The 22688-nt window shown below is 41.6% G+C and overlaps 1 protein-coding gene across 1 annotated transcript; it reads left to right on the top strand.

Moving 5' to 3' along the window:
• Positions 1 to 13770: 13770 nt before the first annotated feature.
• ttc36 (tetratricopeptide repeat domain 36) lies at positions 13771 to 22485 on the top strand. Its single transcript, XM_046296319.1, has 3 exons — positions 13771 to 13945; positions 19831 to 20019; positions 22101 to 22485. Exons 1-3 carry the CDS (start codon positions 13840 to 13842, stop codon positions 22367 to 22369), a joined length of 564 nt encoding a protein of 187 aa, XP_046152275.1. The 5' UTR covers positions 13771 to 13839; the 3' UTR covers positions 22370 to 22485.
• Positions 22486 to 22688: the final 203 nt, after the last annotated feature.

Genomic DNA, 22688 nt, shown 5'->3' with positions numbered 1-22688 from the left:
TGAATAGTCTAAAGTTGATTGGATAAATCAATGCTGTATGTGTGTCTACAGTTTATAGGAGGGTGTTACATTAGAGAGCCAGCTCAGGTTGATTAGAGACAGCTCTGTGGTACTCAGTATGCAGGTTGATTAGAGACAGCTCTGTGGTACTCAGTATGCAGGTTGATTAGAGACAGCTCTGTGGTACTCAGTATGCAGGTTGATTAGAGACAGCCCTGTGGTACTCAGTATGCAGGTTGATTAAAGGCAGCTCTGTGGTACTCAGTATGCAGGTTGATTAGAGACAGCTCTGTGGTACTCAGTATGCAGGTTGATTAGAGACAGCTCTGTGGTACTCAGTATGCAGGTTGATTAGAGACAGCTCTGTGGTACTCAGTATGCAGGTTGATTAGAGACAGCTCTGTGGTACTCAGTATGCAGGTTGATTAGAGACAGCTCTGTGGTACTCAGTATGCAGGTTGATTAGAGACAGCTCTGTGGTACTCAGTATGCAGGTTGATTAGAGACAGCTCTGTGGTACTCAGTATGCAGGTTGATTAGAGACAGCTCTGTGGTACTCAGTATGCAGGTTGATTAGAGACAGCTCTGTGGTACTCCGTATGCAGGTTGATTAGAGTCAGCTCTGTGGTACTCCATATGCAGGTTGATTAGAGACAGCTCTGTGGTACTCAGTATGCAGGTTGATTAGAGACAGCTCTGTGGTACTCAGTATGCAGGTTGAGTAGAGACAGCTCTGTGGTACTCAGTATGCAGGTTGATTAGAGTCAGCTCTGTGGTACTCAGTATGCAGGTTGATTAGAGACAGCTCTGTGGTACTCGGTATGCAGGTTGATTAAAGGCAGCTCTGTGGTACTCAGTATGCAGGTTGATTAGAGACAGCTCTGTGGTACTCGGTATGCAGGTTGATTAAAGGCAGCTCTGTGGTACTCAGTATGCAGGTTGATTAGAGACAGCTCTGTGGTACTCAGTATGCAGGTTGATTTACATCAATGTCCACATGTACTCTACATTTGGATGCTTCATTACCTCTAATATCAAATAACTTTGAATAAAAAGTATACTAATTTACCTTGATTATATTTTACTATGACAAATGTCCTGCCAGTTGCCGTTTTTACCTAAAATATATATATTTTTTTACATTAAAATTACGTCAGAACCTCTACATTCTAAATAGTGTCTTAATGGATATATACAAATTATAGTTTTTTTCAGTGAACACACTGAATTTATAACGCGGATAATTATCTGTGCATACATTGCATTTATAACCAGGATATTTGTTATCAGTGTGTTGGACCTTGGGCTAAGTCCTCTCATATTTATTATGTTTCCTTTGTCAAAGGGGGAAGGGAAGCTATATAATTATTTTCTCAGATGTACCTTTTAAGTCATGCTATGTTCCTTTAGATGCACTAATTGGTAATAGAACTAGCCTTTGAGCTGCTGCAGTAAGTGGTTTGCTATGTTTTTATTTCTGTACACTGTGACTTTGAGGGTTAACTATTGATTTTCGTCTTCACAGATGCACTATGAGGAATAGAGTGTGACCTTAGATTCCATGTGTCTATTTTCTTCAGTGGATTCAGTGGATCCTAGATGTTATCTGGGATGATACTGGGAGTCTCTGTCCTCTTCAGTGGATCCTAGATGTTATCTGGGAGTCTCTGTCCTCTTCAGTGGATCCTAGATGTTATCTGGGAGTCTCTGTCCTCTTCAGTGGATCCTAGATGTTATCTGGGAGTCTCTGTCCTCTTCAGTGGATCCTAGGTGTTATCTGGGATGATACTGGGAGTCTCTGTCCTCTTCAGTGGATCCTAGATGTTATCTGGGATGATACTGGGAGTCTCTGTCCTCTTCAGTGGATCCTAGATGTTATCTGGGATGATACTGGGAGTCTCTGTCCTCTTCAGTGGATCCTAGATGTTATCTGGGAGTCTCTGTCCTCTTCAGTGGATCCTAGATGTTATCTGGGATTATACTGGGAGTCTCTGTCCTCTTCAGTGGATCCTAGATGTTATCTGGGAGTCTCTGTCCTCTTCAGTGGATCCTAGATGTTATCTGGGCTGTAACCCACAATGTGTTACTGACTCCCAGTCTCAGATAGGCAGACAGGTCGTCATAGCTTTATCTGTAATAACTATTTATTATTATGCGGTGGATATCAAGAGGGTATAAAATAGGACATGACCTCCGTCTGATAGCTTGAAGATTGGAAAAAGATTTGTTTTTGAATGGTGTTGTTTGCATATAAAACACTTCTGAGCTGAGAGAGCGGATGAATACCTGGATATGAATACCCATCAGTGAGTGGAGACATCTCCCATTTCAATCAAGAGATGACAATAACTGTTAGAGTGAATAGAGATTTAGCTGGGGGAAATCTGCAGGGCTGAGAATCCTCCTCTAGTTAAGTGCTTCATGATGTATTATAAAAGTTGTTGGTTTGTTTTTGCCCCTGCAGGTATTGGAGAGGGGGAAAGAGGGAGAGAGGGGGCGAGGGAGAGGACTTTTTCCACATTTTGTTACGCTACAGCCTTATTAAAAAATATATTAATCAAATGTTTTTCCTCATCAATTTACACAAAATACCCCATAATGACAAAGTGAAAACAGGTTTTGAGAAATGTATTACAAATCATTTAAAAAAATGTATTTTATTATTTACGTAAGTATTCAGACCCAGTCAGACCCAGTCAGTGATTCTCTCGTTAACACAGGTTTGAGTGTTGATGAGAACAAGGTTGGAGATCACACTGTCAAGCAGATTGAGTTTGAATAAAAGACTTGAAGCCTTAAAAGGAGGGTGGTGCTTGGAATCATTGTTCTTCCTCTGTCAACCACAGTTACCTGCAAGGAAACATGTGCCGTCATCATTGCTCTGCACAAAAAGGGCTTCACAGGCAAGGATATTGCTGCCAGTAAGATTGCACCTAAATCAACCATTTAGTGGATCATCAAGAACTTCAAGGAGAGCGGTTCAATTGTTGTGAAGAAGGATTCAGGTTGCCCAAGAAAGTCCAGCAAGCGCCAGGAACATCTCCTAAAGTTGATTCAGCTGCCGGATCGGGGCACCACAAGTACAGAGCTTGCTCAGGAATGACAGCAGGCAGGTGTTAGTGCATCTGCACGCACAGTGAGGCAAATACTTTTGGAGGATGGCCTGGTGTCAAGAAAGGCAGCAAAGAAGCCACTTCTCTCCAGAAAAAACATTAGGGACAGACTGATATTCTGCAAAAGGTACAGGGATTAGACTGCTGAGGACTGGTCATTTTCTCTGATGAATCCCCTTTCTGATTGTTTGGGGTATCTGGAAAAGACAAGGTGAGCGCTACCATCAGTCCTGTGTCATGCCAACAGTAAAGCATCCTAAGACCATTCATGTGTGGGGTTGCTTCTCAGCCAAGGGAGTGGGGCTCACTCACAATTTTGCCTAAGAACACAGCCATGAATAAAGAATGGTAACAACACATCCTCCGAGAGCAACTTCTCCCAACCATCCAGGAACAGTTTGGTGAGGAACAATGCCTTTTCCAGCATGATGGAGCACCTTGCCATAAGGCAAAGGTGTTAACTAAGTGGCTCGGGGAACAAAACATCAATATTTTGGGTCCATGGCCAGGAAACTCCCCAGACCTTAATCCCATTGAGAAATTGTGGCCAATCCTCAAGAGGCGGGTGGACAAACAAAACCACACAAATTCTGACATACTGCAAACATTGATTATGCAAGAATGGGCTGCCATCAGTCAGGATGTGGCCCAGAAGTTAATTGACAACATGCCAGGGCAGATTGCAGAGGTCTTGAAAAAGAAGGGTCAACCCTGCAAATATTGACTCTTTGCATCAACTTAATGTAATTGTCAATAAAAGCCTTTGACACTTATGAAATGCTTGCAATTATACTTCAGTATTCAATAGTAACATCTGACAAAAATATCTAAAGACACTGAAGCAGCAAACTTTGTTTTCTCAAAACCTTTGGGCACTTTAAAAATGTTTACATATCTTATATTACTCATATCACATGTATATACTGTATTTTATACCATCTATTGCACCTTGTCTATGCCGCTCGGCCATATACTTATATGTACATATTTTCATTCACCATTTAGATTTGTGTGAATCAGGAAGTTGTTGTGGAATTGTTAGATTACTTGTTATTAAATATTACTGCACTGTCGGAAGTAGAAGCACAAGCATTTTGCTACGCTTGCATTAACATCTGCTAACCATGTGTTTGTGACCAATAACATTTCATTTTATTTGATGAAAACCTGCTCCAGAGTGCCCACGATCTTAAAGTGGGGCGAAGGTTCATCTTCCAACTGGACAATATCCCTAAGCATACAGCCAAGACAAAGCAGGAGTGGCCTCGGGACAAGTCTATGATTGTCCATGAGTGGCCCAGCTAGAGCTCAGACATCTCTGGAGAGACCTGAAATAGCTCTGCAGCAAAGCTCCCCAAAGAATGGGAGAAACTCTCAAAATGCAGGTGTACCAACCTTGTATAGTTATACCCAAGAAGACTTGAGGCTGTAATCGCTGTGAAAGGTGCTTCAACCAAGTACTGAGTAAAGGGTCTGAATACTTATGTAAATGTGATATTTTTTAAGTTGTAATTTATTTATTTTTTAAAAACATTTCTAAAAACCTCTTTGCTTTGTCTTATTCTAAAATGTCATCCATTTTAGAATATGGCTGTAATGTAACAAAATGTGGAAAAGTCGAGGGGTGTGTGTGTGTGTGTGTGTGTGTGTGTGTGTGTGTGTGTGTGTGTGTGTGTGTGTGTGTGTGTGTGTGTGTGTGTGTGTGTGTGTGTGTGTGTGTGTATAGATATATATATCTATACAGTTGAAGTTGGAAGTTTGCATACACTTAGGTTGGAGTCATTAAAACTAGTTTTTTGTCCACTTCACACATTTCTTGTTAACAAACTATAGTTTTGGCAAGTTAGTTAGGACATCTACTTTGTGCATGACACAAGTAATGTTTCCAACAATTATTTACAGACAGATTATTTCACTTATTATTCACTGTATCACAATTCCAGTGGGTTAGACGTTTACACACACTAAGTTGACTCTGCCTTTAAACAGATTGGATAATTCCAGAAAATGATGTCATGACTTTAGAAGCTTCTGATAGGCTAAATGAAATCATTTGAGTCAATTGGAGGTGTACCTGTGGATGTATTTCAAGGCCTACCTTCAAACTCAGTGCCTCTTTTCTTGACATCATGGGAAAATCTAAATAAATCAGCCAAGACCTCAGAATTTTTTTTTGTAGACATCCACAAGTCTGGTTCATCCTTGGGAGCAATTTCCAAATGCCTGAAGATACCACGTTCATCTGTACAAACAATAGTACGCAAGTATAAACACCATGAGACCACACAGTCGTCATACCGCTCAGGAAGGAGATGCATTCTGTCTCCTAGAGAGGAATGTACTTTGGTGTGAAAAGCACAAATCAATCCCAGAACAACAGTAAAGGACCTTGTGAAGATGCTGTTGGAAACGGGTACAACAGTATCTAGATCCACAGTAAAACGTGTCCTATATCGACATAACCTGAAAGGCCACTCAGCAAGGATGAAGCCACTGCTCCAAAACCGCCATAAAAAAGCCAGACTACGGTTTGCAACTGCATATGGGGACAAAGATCATACTTTTGGAGAAATGTCCTTTGGTCTGATGAAACAAAAATAGAATAATAATGACTATTGTTATGTCTGGAGGGAAAAGGGGGATGCTTGCAAGCTGAAAAACACCATCCCAACCCTGAAGCACGGGGGTGGCAGCATCATATTGTGAGTGTGCTTTGCTGCAGGAGGGACTGGTGCACTTCACAAAATAGATAGCTTAATGAGGAAGCAAAATTATGTGGATATATTGAAGCAACATCTCAATACATCAGTCAGGAAGTTAAATCTTGGTCGCAAATGGGTCTTCCAAATGGACAATGACCCCAAGCATACTTCCAAAGTTGTGGCAAAATGGATTAAAGACATCAAAGTCAAGGTATTGGAGTGGCCATCACAAAGCCCTGATCTCAATCCTATAGAAAATGTGTGGGCAGAACTAAAAAATTGTGTGCGATTAAGGAGGCCTACAAACCTGACTCAGTTACACCAGCTCTGTCAGGAGGAATGGGCCAAAATTCACCCAAGTTGTTGTGGAAGGCTACCCGAAATGTTTGACCCAAGTTAAACAATTTAAAGGCAATGCTACAAAATATTAATTGAGTGTATGTAAAGTTATGTCCCACTGGGAATGTGATGAAATAAATAAAAGCTGAAATAAATCATTCTCTCTTACTATTATTCTGACATTTCACATTTTTTAAATAAAGTGGTGATCCTAATTGACCTAAAACAGGGATCTTTTACTCAGATTAAATATCAGGAATTGTGAAAAACTGAGTTTAAATGTATTTGGCGAAGGTGTATGTAAACATCTGACTTCAACAGTAGATATTAGTTTATATGAAATGTTGAACTGATTGGCAGGTAGGTACTTCAGTTCTAAATAGCCTCAATAAGAATCAATGTTGTTGCTTTGATCACCTCAGAAATCCCCGTAATCTCCACAGGACAACTTTGTTTGGACCTATCAATTCACCGAAACTGAAGCTAACAACCTATTTTTGCATGTGGAAAAAAAAACAGTGTACAGAGACTTGCTAGCTACAATAGCTAGCTTGCTCCCAAACGGGTGACACCTACTCCTGCTGCACTGCTGCTTGGATTCCACCTGGCGATCTGTTTACCATCTGCCCTGGCCGGTCTCCCTCACTCTGGTACAGGTACCCCCGTTACTCTCCCGAGCTGTCGCTCGCCTCCAGCACACGTACACACAGCAGACTTGGGACTGATCGGAATTTTAGGTAGGCTAATTAACTTGTGAATCTTATTATGTGAGCTTAAATTAGAAACTCTAAGTAGTTTAGGCTTACTATTTATTTATTTTTATCTAAGAATAGTTTAGCATACTGGACTCATAGAGACCTACTCTCTCAAGTTATCTTGTTGGGGTGAGTGACTCTTTGAACTGACAATGTCTATCCCCAAGTCGTTATTTCTTTCTTGTGTTATTTGCCTCATGACTCCTTTAAGCTTTGTGGACTATGAACTTGCTTGTTTATCCAACCGTGGGACAGACTGTTTTTGTTCCCACACGGAACTCTGACTTTCTATTGGTTACACACTCTTGGCCTCACATTCCATTCTAACCACCTCTTGCCGACTTCGTATTTACGTTACCTGAATAAATTGCTGTACAATAATCGTGTTGCCATCTGATGCACATTCAGATAAATCAGCACTGCAGAGCTCTCCCTGTCCTCTGCCATGCCTTGATTGTAGGATAGGATAAAGTAATCCTTCTCACCCCCCCCCCTTAAAAGATTTAGATGCACTATTGTAAAGTGGCTGTTCCACTGGATGTCATAAGGTGAATGCACCAATTTGTAAGTCGCTCTGGATAAGAGCATCTGCTAAATGACTTAAATGTAATGTAAATGTAATTGTATTACTGCTGATGATATATAGAAATGTGCTTATGCAATCTGGAAGTGTGGGTGCAGCTCCAATCCAGATGTGTTGGTCATTACTGAGACGTGGTTCAGGAAGAGTGTTTTGAATATGTTAACCTTTCTGTTTATAACCTTTTCGGAAAGACAGATCTTCCAAAGGTGGTGGAGTGGCAATCTTCACCAAGGATCACCTTCAGTGCTGGGTTGTCTCCTCCAGGTCTGTCCTCAAACAAATTGATTAGCTGGTTTTAAGCATTACACTTTTAAATCTACATTGTTGACTGTTGCTGGGTGTTAACAGCCATCGGCCTGTACCGGCCTGTACCCTACCTGTACCCTACCTGTACACTACTTGTACCCTACCCATACCCTAACAGTACCCTACCTGTACCCTACCTGTACCCTGCCTGTACCCTGCCTGTACCCTGCCTGTACCCTGCCTGTACCCTACCTGTACCTTACCTGTACCCTGCCTGTACCCTGCCTGTACCCTGCCTGTACCCTGCCTGTACCCTACCTGCCCAAAGTTCTCTACTGACCCCTTACACTTAGTCTCAATTTGTCCTGCTAGGTGACCTAAACTGGGACATGCTTAAACCACCTGACCAAGTCCTAAAGCAATGGGACTCCCTAACTCTTTCTCAGATTATTACCAATCCCACAAGGTCTGACTCCAAACACTAAGAAAAGGCTACACTCCTTGATGTTATCCTCACAAATAATCCTGATAGGTGTCAGTCTGGTGTTTTCTGTAATGACCTGTCGTGATTTGTCATAGAAGCTTACTAAAAAACTTTAATGGGCAAGCCTTCCTGCATGACCTGGCCTCTGTAAATTGGTATAGAATCAGCTTGATCCCCTCTGTTCAAGATGCTTAGACATTATTTATTTTAAATATTTTCAGTGGTATTGTTAATTCCCATAAAGAAAAATATAATTGAAAACAGGTTCAGCTCCTGCTTCGACTGTGATCTGGCAGAGTTACTCCACCTCAAGAATTTCATTTAGAGCACGGCTCGGCACACACATACTCAGGTTGACTGGCTCTCGTTCAGGCATATGAGAATACAATGCACTCGTGCTATCCAGTGGGCCCAAAGTTAGTTACTTTAAGGAGCAGCTCTCTCTCTGTCTCTGTAACCCCAAGAAGTTCTGGAAAATGGTTAAAGACGTGTAGAATAAACCCACCTCACAGCTGCCCATGTCCCTTAAAGTTGACGATGTGGTTGTTAACGGTCCAGCACGACTAGGGTACTACGGAAAATCAAAAAAAAATGAGAACTGGGACAGACTGAGACACACTTAAAGTTCCACATACCAGAGTTTTTTAACATCACAACTTACTCTCGCATAAGGAAGAATCCCCTCGAGATCAGTAGAAGCCACAGGAAGAAGCGGCTAGAAGTTCTTCACCATTCAGCCATCAGATTTGTCACCAATGTACCTCTAAGGACACATAACTGCACCCTATACTCCTCTGTAAACTGGTCATCTCTGTATACCCGTCGCAAGACCACTGGTTGATGTTTATTTATAAAAAAAACTTATCTGAGATATCTGCTGCTGCCCTCATCCTCCACAAACAACACCCGGTGCGTAGCGTGGGCTGACCAGTAGAAACTTGTGTGAGCGTTGTCTAACCAGTAGAAACCTTTGTGTAGCGTGGGCTAACCAGTAGAAACCTTTGTGTAGCGTGGGCTAACCAGTAGAAACTTGTGTGTAGCGTGGGCTAACCAGTAGAAACCTTTGTGTAGCGTGGGCTAACCAGTAGAAACTTGTGTGTAGCGTGGGCTAACCAGTAGAAACCTTTGTGTAGCGTGGGCTAACCAGTAGAAACCTTTGTGTAGTGTGGGCTAACCAGTAGAAACCTTTGTGTAGCGTGGCCTAACCAGTAGAAAACTGTGTAGCGTGGGCTAACCAGTAGAAACTTGTGTGTAGCGTGGGCTAACCAGTAGAAACTTGTGTGTAGCGTGGGCTAACCAGTAGAAACTTGTGTGTAGCGTGGGCTAACCAGTAGAAACCTTTGTGTAGCGTGGGCTGACCAGTAGAAACTTGTGCGTAGCGTGGGCTGACCAGTAGAAACTTGTGCGTAGCGTGAGCTAACCAGTAGAAACCTTTGTGTAGCGTGGGCTAAACAGTAGAAACTTGTGCGTAGCGTGGGCTAACCAGTAGAAACCTTTGTGTAGCATGGGCTAACCAGTAGAAAACTTTGTGTAGCATGGGCTAACCAGTAGAAACTTGTGTGTAGCGTGGGCTAACCAGTAGAAACCTGTGTAGCGTTGGCTAACCAGTAGAAACCTGTGCGTAGCGTGGGCTAACCAGTAGAAACTTGTGTGTAGCGTGGGCTAACCAGTAGAAACTTGTGTGTAGCGTGGGCTAACCAGTAGAAACCTGTGTAGCGTTGGCTAACCAGTAGAAACCTGTGTAGCGTTGGCTAACCAGTAGAAACTTGTGTGTAGTGTGGGCTAACCAGTAGAAACTTGTGTGTAGCGTGGGCTAAACAGTAGAAACTTGTGTGTAGCGTGGGCTAACCAGTAGAAACCTGTGCATAGCGTGGGCTAACCAGTAGAAACCTGTGCGTAGCGGGGGCTAAAGTCAACTGGAGGATCATCACATTCTCACGTCAAGTTCAGTTTTTGCAAATGCCAGGTTTTGCGTAAAAACGGGTCATGTTGTGGGTGATATCTCGTGCATACAGGTGTATAAATGAGACCCATGATGAGCCCAAAAGTTACTGTGTGTGGTCGAAGAGTGGAGGCGAATGTAAAGTAGAGAAGTGAAGATCATACCGCCACCTGCAGTCCTATTTGGATGTTACGGGTGGCCTTGATGCAACTCCCTAGAACTCTGACCTTTTGCCACGGCCCCTTCCTTCAGAGCACTACAGCCGATAGGCTGGACTGTGGGACTTATATTTCAACATTACTTTGGGAGTGTCAACAAGGTTGCACTCTGGGCCCACAATACTACATTACTGTGGGAGCATCAACAAGGCTGCACTGTGGGCCAACAGTACTACATTACCGCGGGAGCATCAACAAGGCTACAATGTGGGCCAACAGTACTACATTACTGTGGGAGCATCATGAAGTCTGCACTGTGGGCCAACAGTACTACATTACCGTGGGAGCATCAACAAGGCTGCACTGTGGGCCAACAGTACTACATTACCGCGGGAGCATCAACAAGGCTGCACTGTGGGCCAACAGTACTACATTACCGTGGGATTCTAGACAGGCTGCATGTCACTCCCTACTGCCTCACATAATGATACTAACATTAATCATGTCACCGGTTAGCTGCAGTGAAATGTGTTGTTTTACAGAGTCAGCCATGGTAGTAATTTGGGTTAAGTACCTTGCTCAAGGGCACATCGACATATTTTTTTACCTTGTCGGCTCGGTCTGTATATAATAGTAGTATCATGTTATTCTGTTCTCTCCAGAAAGAGTCAGGCAGCTCAACAGATCAACAGAAATCAGTTGATTGATGTATTTCATGGATGTGAATTGTCCGATAACGGCAGGTGAAGCACCACTCTGCTGATCTGCTGCCAAAGCAGGCCTACTTTGAATAGCATCATGTAAAGAAGTGTGACCATGAACACATGAAGACATGGACATGCAGAGCTACGTATCATGTACATGGACGTCTGGGCAGAGGAGATTAACATATGGTCTCCATGCATTTGTGTTTTACACTGGAGTCACAGAAGCAGAGGATCATCTGGTAAGGTAACTAGAGGTCTGTCTGTCTCCCTACTGTAGTCAGTGGATGGCTGGTCAGGTAGCTAGAGGTCTGTCTGTCTCTCTACTGTAGTCAGTGGATGGCTGGTCAGGTAGCTAGAGGTCTGTCTGTCTCCCTACTGTAGTCAGTGGATGGCTGGTCAGGTAGCTAGAGGTCTGTCTGTCTCCCTACTGTAGTCAGTGGATGGCTGGTCAGGTAGCTAGAGGTCTGTCTGTCTCCCTACTGTAGTCAGTGGATGGCTGGTCAGGTTGCTAGAAGTCTGTCTGTCTCTCTACTGTAGTCAGTGGATGGCTGGTCAGGTAGTTAGAAGTCTGTCTGTCTCTCTACTGTAGTCAGTGGATGGCTGGTCAGGTAGCTAGAGGTCTGTCTGTCTCTACTGTAGTCAGTGGATGGCTGGTCAGGTAGCTAGAGGTCTGTCTGTCTCTCTACTGTAGTCAGTGGATGGCTGGTCAGGTAGCTAGAGGTCTGTATTGTAGTGAGTGGACGGCTGGTCAGGTATACAGAGGTCTGTCTACTGGAGTCAGGGGTTGGCTGGTAAGGTAGCTGGAGGTCTGTCTACTGTAGTCAGGGGATCGGCTGGTAAGGTAGCTGGTCAGGTATATAGAGGTCTGTCTTTCTGTATGTCAGGAATATAGAGGCCTGTCTGGTCAGGTATATAGAGGCCAGTCTGGTCAGGTATATAGAGGCCTGTCTGGTCAGGTATATAGAGGCCTGTCTGGTCAGGTATATAGAGGCCTGTCTGGTCAGGTATATAGAGGCCTGTCTGGTCAGGTATATAGAGGCCTGTCTGGTCAGGTATATAGAGGCCTGTCTGGTCAGGTATATAGAGGCCTGTCTGGTCAGATATATAGAGGCCTGTCTGGTCAGATATATAGACGTCTGTCTGGTCAGATATATAGACGTCTGTCTGGTCAGATATATAGACGTCTGTCTGGTCAGGTATATAGAGGCCTGTCTGGTCAGGTATATAGAGGCCTGTCTGGTCAGATATATAGACGTCTGTCTGGTCAGATACAGTATATAGAGGTCTGTCTGGTCAGATATATAGAGGTCTGTCTTTCTGTCTGGTCAGGTATATAGAGGCCTGTCTGGTCAGGTATATAGAGGCCTGTCTGGTCAGGTATATAGAGGCCTGTCTGGTCAGGTATATAGAGGCCTGTCTGGTCAGGTATATAGAGGCCTGTCTGGTCAGATACAGTATATAGAGGTCTGTCTGGTCAGATATATAGAGGTCTGTCTTTCTGTCTGGTCAGGTATATAGAGGCCTGTCTGGTCAGGTATATAGAGGCCTGTCTGGTCAGATATATAGACGTCTGTCTGGTCAGATACAGTATATAGAGGCCTGTCTGGTCAGGTATATAGAGGCCTGTCTGGTCAGGTATATAGAGGTCTGTCTGGTCAGGTATATAGAGGTCTGTCTGGTCAGGTATATAGAGGTCTGTCTGGTCAGATACAGTATATAGAGGTCTGTCTGGTCAGATATATAGAGGTCTGTCTTTGTCTGGTCAGGTATATAGAGGCCTGTCTGGTCAGGTATATAGAGGCCTGTCTGGTCAGGTATATAGAGGCCTGTCTGGTCAGGTATATAGAGGCCTGTCTGGTCAGGTATATAGAGGCCTGTCTGGTCAGATATATAGATGTCTGTCTGGTCAGATACAGTATATAGAGGCCTGTCTGGTCAGATATAAAGAGGTCTGTCTGGTCAGATATATAGAGGTCTGTCTGGTCAGGTATATAGAGGTCTGTCTGGTCAGATACAGTATATAGAGGCCTGTCTGGTCAGGTATATAGAGGTCTGTCTCTTTGTGAATATGAAAACGCATCTGGAAGAACAATGATAACGTTGTAACTAAACTGTTAATGTTTCAGACTCCATATTTAATACACTTCATACATTTAACGTCACTATAATTGTGAAAGTGGCTGATCTTTACAGTCATGAATAAAGACTCACAGAAGTGTAGATGTACTGTACAAACAAGATACCTGTGTGTGTGTGTGTGTGTGTGTGTGTTCTGTGTGTTCTGTGTGTTCTGTGTGTGTGTGTGTGTGTGTGTGTGTGTGTGTGTGTGTGTGTGTGTGTGTGTGTGTGTGTGTGTGTGTGTGTGTGTGTGTGTGTGTGTGTGTGCGTGCGTGCGTGCGTGCGTGCGTGTGTGAAACAGGAGCATTGCCTCCTCTATTCCAGCACCATTTCAACTTAAACATGTAAACGTCTTCAAATCAACAAGGCCTTATGCCTCGTCTGATACACTGAAAACAAACGTAGACAATATCAATGTTGCTCAATATCATCTGGCAGTCCATGGTGGGGATTTCTCTGTGTGCGTGTGTCCAGTGTTTCAGAGTATACACTCACAGCAGAGTTTATGTCTGAGTTAACCAAATACAGATGTCCTCTCTGCCCAATGATCTCAAAGTCTGCCTGTTTCCACCCCCTGCTTCGATTGGTTGAGGAGAAATCTGTGAGAATTTGAGCAGAAACTGCACCCCTCACCCACCACTTAGGATCGCAATTCCACTACTTTGCCTTCTGCTATCCACCCATCTGTAACAATGGCTTCAGCCCATGACAGAGCTGTACTTCAGGCCATCTTTAACCCCACCAGCCCTCCAGGAGACGTCCCTGGATTAAACCAAGAGGAGGAACTGACAGACGATGGTGAACACCTTTCTTTACAGGATTTATCATGTGTGTTAGTAGTTATGTGTGTTAGTAGTTACCATGTGTGTTAGTAGTTATGTGTGTTAGTAGTTATGTGTGTTAGTAGTTATGTGTGTTAGTTGTTATCATGTGTGTTAGTAGTTATCATGTGTGTTAGTAGTTATCATATGTGTTAGTAGTTATGTGTGTTAGTAGTTATCATATGTGTTAGTAGTTATGTGTGTTAGTAGTTATCTGTGTTAGTAGTTATCATATGTGTTAGTAGTTATGTGTGTTAGTAGTTATCTGTGTTAGTAGTTATGTGTGTTAGTAGTTATGTGTGTTAGTTGTTATCATGTGTGTTAGTAGTTATCATGTGTGTTAGTAGTTATCATGTGTGTTAGTAGTTATCATATGTGTTAGTAGTTATGTGTGTTAGTAGTTATCTGTGTTAGTAGTTATCATGTGTGTTAGTAGTTATCATGTGTGTTAGTAGTTATCATGTGTGTTAGTAGTTACCATGTGTGTTAGTAGTTATGTGTGTTAGTAGTTATGTGTGTTAGTAGTTATGTGTGTTAGTAGTTATGTGTGTTAGTAGTTATCATGTGTGTTAGTAGTTATGTGTGTTAGTAGTTGTAGTAGTTATGTGTGTTAGTAGTTATGTGTGTTAGTAGTTATCATGTGTTAGTAGTTATCATGTGTGTTAGTAGTTATCATGTGTTAGTAGTTTCATGTGTGTTAGTAGTTATCATGTGTGTTAGTAGTTATCATGTGTGTTAGTAGTTATCATGTGTGTTAGTAGTTATTAGTAGTTATGTGTGTTAGTAGTTTATGTGTGTTAGTAGTTATGTGTGTTAGTAGTTATGTGTGTTAGTAGTTATGTGTGTTAGTAGTTATGTGTGTTAGTAGTTATGTGTGTTAGTAGTTATGTGTGTTAGTAGTTATGTGTGTTAGTAGTTATCATGTGTGTTAGTAGTTATGTGTGTTAGTAGTTATGTGTGTTAGTAGTTATCATGTGTGTTAGTAGTTATCATGTGTGTTAGTAGTTACCATGTGTGTTAGTAGTTATCATGTGTGTTAGTAGTTATCATGTGTGTTAGTAGTTATGTGTGTTAGTAGTTATGTGTGTTAGTAGTTATGTGTGTAGTAGTTAGTTAGTAGTTATGTGTGTTAGTAGTTATGTGTGTTAGTAGTTATGTGTGTTAGTAGTAGTAGTTATGTGTGTTAGTAGTTATGTGTGTTAGTAGTTATCATGTGTGTTAGTAGTTATCATGTGTGTTAGTAGTTATCATGTGTGTTAGTAGTTATCATGTGTGTTAGTAGTTTATGTGTGTTAGTAGTTATGTGTGTTAGTAGTTATGTGTGTTAGTAGTTATCATGTGTGTTAGTAGTTATCATGTGTGTTAGTAGTTATGTGTGTTAGTAGTTATCATGTGTTGTTAGTAGTAGTTCATGTGTGTTAGTAGTTTATGTGTGTTAGTAGTTATCATGTGTGTTAGTAGTTATCATGTGTGTTAGTAGTTATCATGTGTGTTAGTAGTTATCATGTGTGTTAGTAGTTATGTGTGTTAGTAGTTATGTGTGTTAGTAGTTATGTGTGTTAGTAGTTATGTGTGTTAGTAGTTATGTGTGTTAGTAGTTATCATGTGTGTTAGTAGTTATGTGTGTTAGTAGTTATCATGTGTGTTAGTAGTTATCATGTGTGTTAGTAGTTATCATGTGTGTTAGTAGTTATCATGTGTGTTAGTAGTTATCATGTGTGTTAGTAGTTATCATGTGTGTTAGTAGTTATCATGTGTGTTAGTAGTTATCATGTGTGTTAGTAGTTATCATGTGTGTTAGTAGTTATCATGTGTGTTAGTAGTTATCATGTGTGTTAGTAGTTATCATGTGTGTTAGTAGTTATCATGTGTGTTAGTAGTTATCATGTGTGTTAGTAGTTATGTGTGTTAGTAGTTATGTGTGTTAGTAGTTATCATGTGTGTTAGTAGTTATCATGTGTGTTAGTAGTTATGTGTGTTAGTAGTTATCATGTGTGTTAGTAGTTATCATGTGTGTTAGTAGTTATCATGTGTGTTAGTAGTTATCATGTGTGTTAGTAGTTATCATGTGTGTTAGTAGTTATCATGTGTGTTAGTAGTTATCATGTGTGTTAGTAGTTATCATGTGTGTTAGTAGTTATGTGTGTTAGTAGTTATCATGTGTGTTAGTAGTTATGTGTGTTAGTAGTTATCATGTGTGTTAGTAGTTATGTGTGTTAGTAGTTATGTGTGTTAGTAGTTATCATGTGTGTTAGTAGTTATGTGTGTTAGTAGTTATGTGTGTTAGTAGTTATGTGTGTTAGTAGTTATCATGTGTGTTAGTAGTTATGTGTGTTAGTAGTTATGTGTGTTAGTAGTTATGTGTGTTAGTAGTTATGTGTGTTAGTAGTTATGTGTGTTAGTAGTTATGTGTGTTAGTAGTTATGTGTGTTAGTAGTTATGTGTGTTAGTAGTTATGTGTGTTAGTAGTTATGTGTGTTAGTAGTTATGTGTGTTAGTAGTTATGTGTGTTAGTAGTTATGTGTGTTAGTAGTTATGTGTGTTAGTAGTTATGTGTGTTAGTAGTTATCATGTGTGTTAGTAGTTATGTGTGTTAGTAGTTATGTGTGTTAGTAGTTATCATGTGTGTTAGTAGTTATCATGTGTGTTAGTAGTTATGTGTGTTAGTAGTTATGTGTGTTAGTAGTTATCATGTGTGTTAGTAGTTATCATGTGTGTTAGTAGTTATGTGTGTTAGTAGTTATCATGTGTGTTAGTAGTTATCATGTGTGTTAGTAGTTATCATGTGTGTTAGTAGTTATCATGTGTGTTAGTAGTTATCATGTGTGTTAGTAGTTATCATGTGTGTTAGTAGTTACCATGTGTGTTAGTAGTTATCATGTGTGTTAGTAGTTATCATGTGTGTTAGTAGTTATCATGTGTGTTAGTAGTTATCATGTGTGTTAGTAGTTATCATGTGTGTTAGTAGTTATCATGTGTGTTAGTAGTTATGTGTGTTAGTAGTTATCATGTGTGTTAGTAGTTATCATGTGTGTTAGTAGTTATGTGTGTTAGTAGTTATGTGTGTTAGTAGTTATCATGTGTGTTAGTAGTTATGTGTGTTAGTAGTTATGTGTGTTAGTAGTTATGTGTGTTAGTAGTTATCATGTGTGTTAGTAGTTATCATGTGTGTTAGTAGTTATCATGTGTGTTAGTAGTTATCATGTGTGTTAGTAGTTATCATGTGTGTTAGTAGTTATGTGTGTTAGTAGTTATGTGTGTTAGTAGTTATGTGTGTTAGTAGTTATGTGTGTTAGTAGTTATCATGTGTGTTAGTAGTTATCATGTGTGTTAGTAGTTATGTGTGTTAGTAGTTATCATGTGTGTTAGTAGTTATCATGTGTGTTAGTAGTTATCATGTGTGTTAGTAGTTATGTGTGTTAGTAGTTATGTGTGTTAGTAGTTATCATGTGTGTTAGTAGTTATGTGTGTTAGTAGTTATGTGTGTTAGTAGTTATGTGTGTTAGTAGTTATGTGTGTTAGTAGTTATGTGTGTTAGTAGTTATGTGTGTTAGTAGTTATGTGTGTTAGTAGTTATGTGTGTTAGTAGTTATGTGTGTTAGTAGTTATGTGTGTTAGTAGTTATCATGTGTGTTAGTAGTTATCATGTGTGTTAGTAGTTATCATGTGTGTTAGTAGTTATCATGTGTGTTAGTAGTTATCTGTGTTAGTAGTTATGTGTGTTAGTAGTTATCATGTGTGTTAGTAGTTATCATGTGTGTTAGTAGTTATGTGTGTTAGTAGTTATGTGTGTTAGTAGTTATGTGTGTTAGTAGTTATGTGTGTTAGTAGTTATGTGTGTTAGTAGTTATGTGTGTTAGTAGTTATGTGTGTTAGTAGTTATGTGTGTTAGTAGTTATGTGTGTTAGTAGTTATGTGTGTTAGTAGTTATCATGTGTGTTAGTAGTTATCATGTGTGTTAGTAGTTATGTGTGTTAGTAGTTATCATGTGTGTTAGTAGTTATCATGTGTGTTAGTAGTTATCATGTGTGTTAGTAGTTATCTGGTCCTTCTGTAGCTCAGTTGGTAGAGCATGGCGCTTGTAACGCCAGGGTAGTGGGTTCGATCCCCGGGACCACCCATACGTAGAATGTATGCACACATGACTGTAAGTCGCTTTGGATAAAAGCGTCTGCTAAATGGCATATATATTTTTATATATATATATATATATCTGTGTTAGTAGTTATCTGTGTTAGTAGTTATCGGTGTTAGTAGTTATGTGTGTTAGTAGTTATGTGTGTTAGTAGTTATGTGTGTTAGTAGTTATGTGTGTTAGTAGTTATGTGTGTTAGTAGTTATGTGTGTTAGTAGTTATGTGTGTTAGTAGTTATCATGTGTGTTAGTAGTTATCATGTGTGTTAGTAGTTATGTGTGTTAGTAGTTATGTGTGTTAGTAGTTATCATGTGTGTTAGTAGTTATCATGTGTGTTAGTAGTTATCATGTGTGTTAGTAGTTATCATGTGTGTTAGTAGTTATCATGTGTGTTAGTAGTTATCATGTGTGTTAGTAGTTATCATGTGTGTTAGTAGTTATCATGTGTGTTAGTAGTTATCATGTGTGTTAGTAGTTATCATGTGTGTTAGTAGTTATCATGTGTGTTAGTAGTTATCATGTGTGTTAGTAGTTATGTGTGTTAGTAGTTATGTGTGTTAGTAGTTATGTGTGTGTTGGTGGTTGTTGTGTGAGTTGGTGGTTGTCGTGTGTGTTGGTGGTTGTCGTGTGTGTTGGTGGTTGTCGTGTGTTGGTGGTTGTCGTGTGTTGGTGGTTGTCGTGTGTTGGTGGTTGTCATGTGTTGGTGGTTGTCGTGTGTTGGTGGTTGTCGTGTGTTGGTGGTTGTCGTGTGTTGGTGGTTGTCGTGTGTGTTGGTGGTTGTCGTGTGTGTTGGTGGTTGTCGTGTGTTGGTGGTTGTCGTGTGTTGGTGGTTGTCGTGTGTGTTGGTGGTTGTCGTGTGTTGGTGGTTGTCGTGTGTTGGTGGTTGTCGTGTGTTGGTGGTTGTCGTGTGTTGGTGGTTGTCGTGTGTTGGTGGTTGTCGTGTGTTGGTGGTTGTCGTGTGTTGGTGGTTGTCGTGTGTTGGTGGTTGTCGTGTGTTGGTGGTTGTCGTGTGTTGGTGGTTGTCGTGTGTTGGTGGTTGTCGTGTGTTGGTGGTTGTCGTGTGTTGGTGGTTGTCGTGTGTTGGTGGTTGTCGTGTGTTGGTGGTTGTCGTGTGTTGGTGGTTGTCGTGTGTTGGTGGTTGTCATGTGTGTTGGTGGTTGTCGTGTGTGTTGGTGGTTGTCGTGTGTTGGTGGTTGTCGTGTGTGTTGGTGGTTGTCGTGTGTTGGTGGTTGTCGTGTGTTGGTGGTTGTCGTGTGTTGGTGGTTGTCATGTGTGTTGGTGGTTGTCGTGTGTGTTGGTGGTTGTCGTGTGTTGGTGGTTGTCGTGTGTGTTGGTGGTTGTCGTGTGTTGGTGGTTGTCGTGTGTTGGTGGTTGTCGTGTGTTGGTGGTTGTCATGTGTGTTGGTGGTTGTCGTGTGTGTTGGTGGTTGTCGTGTGTTGGTGGTTGTCATGTGTTGGTGGTTGTCATGTGTTGGTGGTTGTCGTGTGTTGGTGGTTGTCATGTGTTGGTGGTTGTCGTGTGTTGGTGGTTGTCGTGTGTTGGGGTGATGTGCTGTTTCATGTTCATCATTTTGTAACATATGTGGTTTATTCTGACTCCAGAGCATTTCAAAACTGGATTATTCCTGTGTGTATGAATGTCTGGTGACACCACTGTTATTGTTGTCCAGTCTTCTATACCATAACACCTGTCATTCCATTAGAACACTGTTTATCTGTCTCCTCCAGACAGTGGCTTTGAGGTTGGGCTACTACAGCAGGTCAAAGAGCTGGAGATGGAGGGGGTTGCAGCAGCAGAGGCTGGGGATCTACCCACAGCTCTGGAATGGTTCAGCCAGGCCATAGACACACTGCCGCAGAGAGCCTCTGGCTACAACAACAGGGCCCAGACCAGACGACTCCAGGAGGACACAGAAGGTAGTAGGCTGCTGAGGCCACCTATACAGTGGCTTGGGAAAGTATTCACCCCCTTGGCATTTCTTCTAGTTTGTTTTCTTACAACCTGGAATTAAATTGATTTTTGGGGTATTAATTAATTTTTTCCCCACTCTTCAAGATAAAACTGCTCCAGCTCCTTCAAGTTGGATGGGTTCCACTGGTATACAGCAATCTTGGATTGAGGTCTGGGCTTTGACTAGGACATTCCAAGACATGTAAATGTTTCCCCTTAAACCACTCAAGTGTTGCTTGAGCAGTATGTTTAGGGTCATTGTCCCGCTGGAAGGTGAACCTCCGGCCCAGTCTCAAATCTCTGGAAGACTGAAAGAATTTCCCTGTATTTAGTGCCATCCATCATTCCTTCAATTCTGACGAGTTTCCCAGTCCTTGCCGATGAAAAACATCCCCACAGCATGATGCTGCCACCACCATGCTCCACCTTGGGGGTGGTATTCCTGGGGTAATGAGAGGTGTTGTGTTTACGCCAGACATAGCATTTTCCTTGATGGCCAAAAAAATACATTTTAGTCTCATCTGACCAGACCTTCTTCCAATTTCTTTGGTATTTTTTTTTAACCTTTATTTAACTAGGCAAGTCAGTTAAGAACAAATTCTTATTTTCAATGACGGCCTAGGAACAGTGGGTTAACTGCCTGTTCATATGTTTAGGAAGTCTCCCACATACCTTTTGGGGAACATCAAACATGTTTACTTATTTTCTTCTGGCCACTCTTCCCTAAAGCCCAGCTCTGTGGGGTGTACGGCTTAAAGTGGTCCTATGGACAGATACTCCAATCTCCGCAGTGGACCTTTGCAGCTCCTTCAGGGTTATCTTCGGTCTCTTTGTTGCCTCTCTGATTAATGCCCTCCTTGCCTGGTCTGTGAGATTTGGTGGGCGACCCTCTCTTGGCAGGTTTGTTGTGGTGCCATTTTCTTTCCATTGTTTAATAATAGATGTAATGTTGCTACGTGGGATGTTCAAAGTTTCTGATATTTTTTTATAACCCAACCTTGATCTGTACTTCTCCACAACTTTGTCACTGACCTGTTTGGAGAAGTCCTTGGTCTTCATGGTGCCGCATGCATGGTGGTGCCCTTTGCTTAGTGGAGAAGTCCTTGGTCTTCATGGTGCCGCTTCTGAAAGTCCCCAGAAAGGCCCCAGACTCTGGGTCCTTTCAGAACAGGTGTATACATACTGAGATCATGTGACAGATCATGTGACACTTAGATTGCACACAGGTGGACTTTATTTAACTAATTATGTGACTTCTGAAGGTAATTGGTTGTACTAGATCTTATTTAGGTGCTTCAAGGGGTAAATGCACGTACCACTTTCCGTTTTTTTTTCTTTTTCTTCCCACTTCACCAATTTGGACTATTTTGTGTTTGTCCATTACATGAAATCCAAATAAAAAACGATTTATATTACAGGTTGTAATGCTACAAAATAGGAAAAACGCCAAGGGGGTGAATACTTTTGCAAGGCACTGTAGAAGGGCCAGTCACCATACTTTCACTTTCATATCACCCACTATGCAGTTTTCCATTGTGCTTTACAATCTACATAATTTACAGTTACGTTTTGAACGTTATTTCAGTACGTTATGAAATATGTCTCTGAAATCAACCACATGCGGTGACAGTGTTCTACCTAATATAAATGTATGGGGATCATATCAACCACATTTTCATCTTAAAACTACATGTCCTTGAAAGTAACCCTGTTAATGTCTACATACAAACACTTGTTCTCGCCGTTTGCATCATCTGTGGGTTCTGTATTCCTCCAGGAGCCCTAGAGGACCTGGAGCTTATCATTATGTGTGGATTCTGTATTCCTCCAGGAGCCCTAGAGGACCTGGAGCTTATCATTATGTGTGGGTTCTGTACTCCTCCAGGAGCCCTAGAGGACCTGGAGCTTATCATTATGTGTGGATTCTGTATTCCTCCAGGAGCCCTAGAGGACCTGGAGCTTATCATTATGTGTGGGTTCTGTACTCCTCCAGGAGCCCTAGAGGACCTGGAGCTTATCATTATGTGTGGGTTCTGTACTCCTCCAGGAGCCCTAGAGGACCTGGAGCGTGCCATCGCTCTGAGTGGGGGTGTAGGGCGTACAGCGTGTCAGGCTCTGGTCCAGAGAGGCCTGCTTCTGAGGCTGGCCTGCCAGGATGATAAGGCCCGGGAGGACTTCAAGAGGGCAGCCGTCCTGGGCAGTGAGTTCGCCCGGCAACAGGTAGTGGTTCTGAATCCGTACGCTGCCCTCTGCAACCGCATGCTGACGGAGGTCATCAACAAGCTACGCAACCCGGAGGTGTCAGAGACACAGTAGTCAAAGGACAAGACTTACCACCCCAACACTGGCAAACCAAATAGATTTGTATCACTTGTGCATGCATTAAATGTTGTCTTAAGAAATTAATTAATAAACGTTTACGTTTTATTGAAGGTGAAAGATTTTATTGAGTTATCCTGAGTCATTCTGTGGAATTCATTCAATCAAATGTATTTATAAAGCCCTGTTTACGTTATCAGATGTCACAAAGTACTATACAGAAACCCAGCCTAGAACCCAAAACAGCAAGCAATGCAGAAGTAGAAGCACAGTGGCTAGGAAAAACCCAGTACAGCCAGTCCTCTTCTGGCTATAC

This window comes from Oncorhynchus gorbuscha, linkage group LG13, assembly GCF_021184085.1.
Source record: "Oncorhynchus gorbuscha isolate QuinsamMale2020 ecotype Even-year linkage group LG13, OgorEven_v1.0, whole genome shotgun sequence".
NCBI lineage: Eukaryota > Metazoa > Chordata > Actinopteri > Salmoniformes > Salmonidae > Oncorhynchus > Oncorhynchus gorbuscha.
This window is presented reverse-complemented; position numbering and strand designations above follow the sequence as displayed.

Coding starts and splice junctions, on each gene's coding strand:
- ttc36 (XM_046296319.1), top strand. CDS start 13,840: ATGGCTTCAGCCCATGACAGAGCTGTACTTCAGGCCATCTTTAACCCC. Junction 13,946..19,830: donor GGAGGAACTGACAGACGATG/GTGAACACCTTT, acceptor TGTCTCCTCCAG/ACAGTGGCTTTGAGGTTGGG. Junction 20,020..22,100: donor ACTCCAGGAGGACACAGAAG/GTAGTAGGCTGC, acceptor GTACTCCTCCAG/GAGCCCTAGAGGACCTGGAG.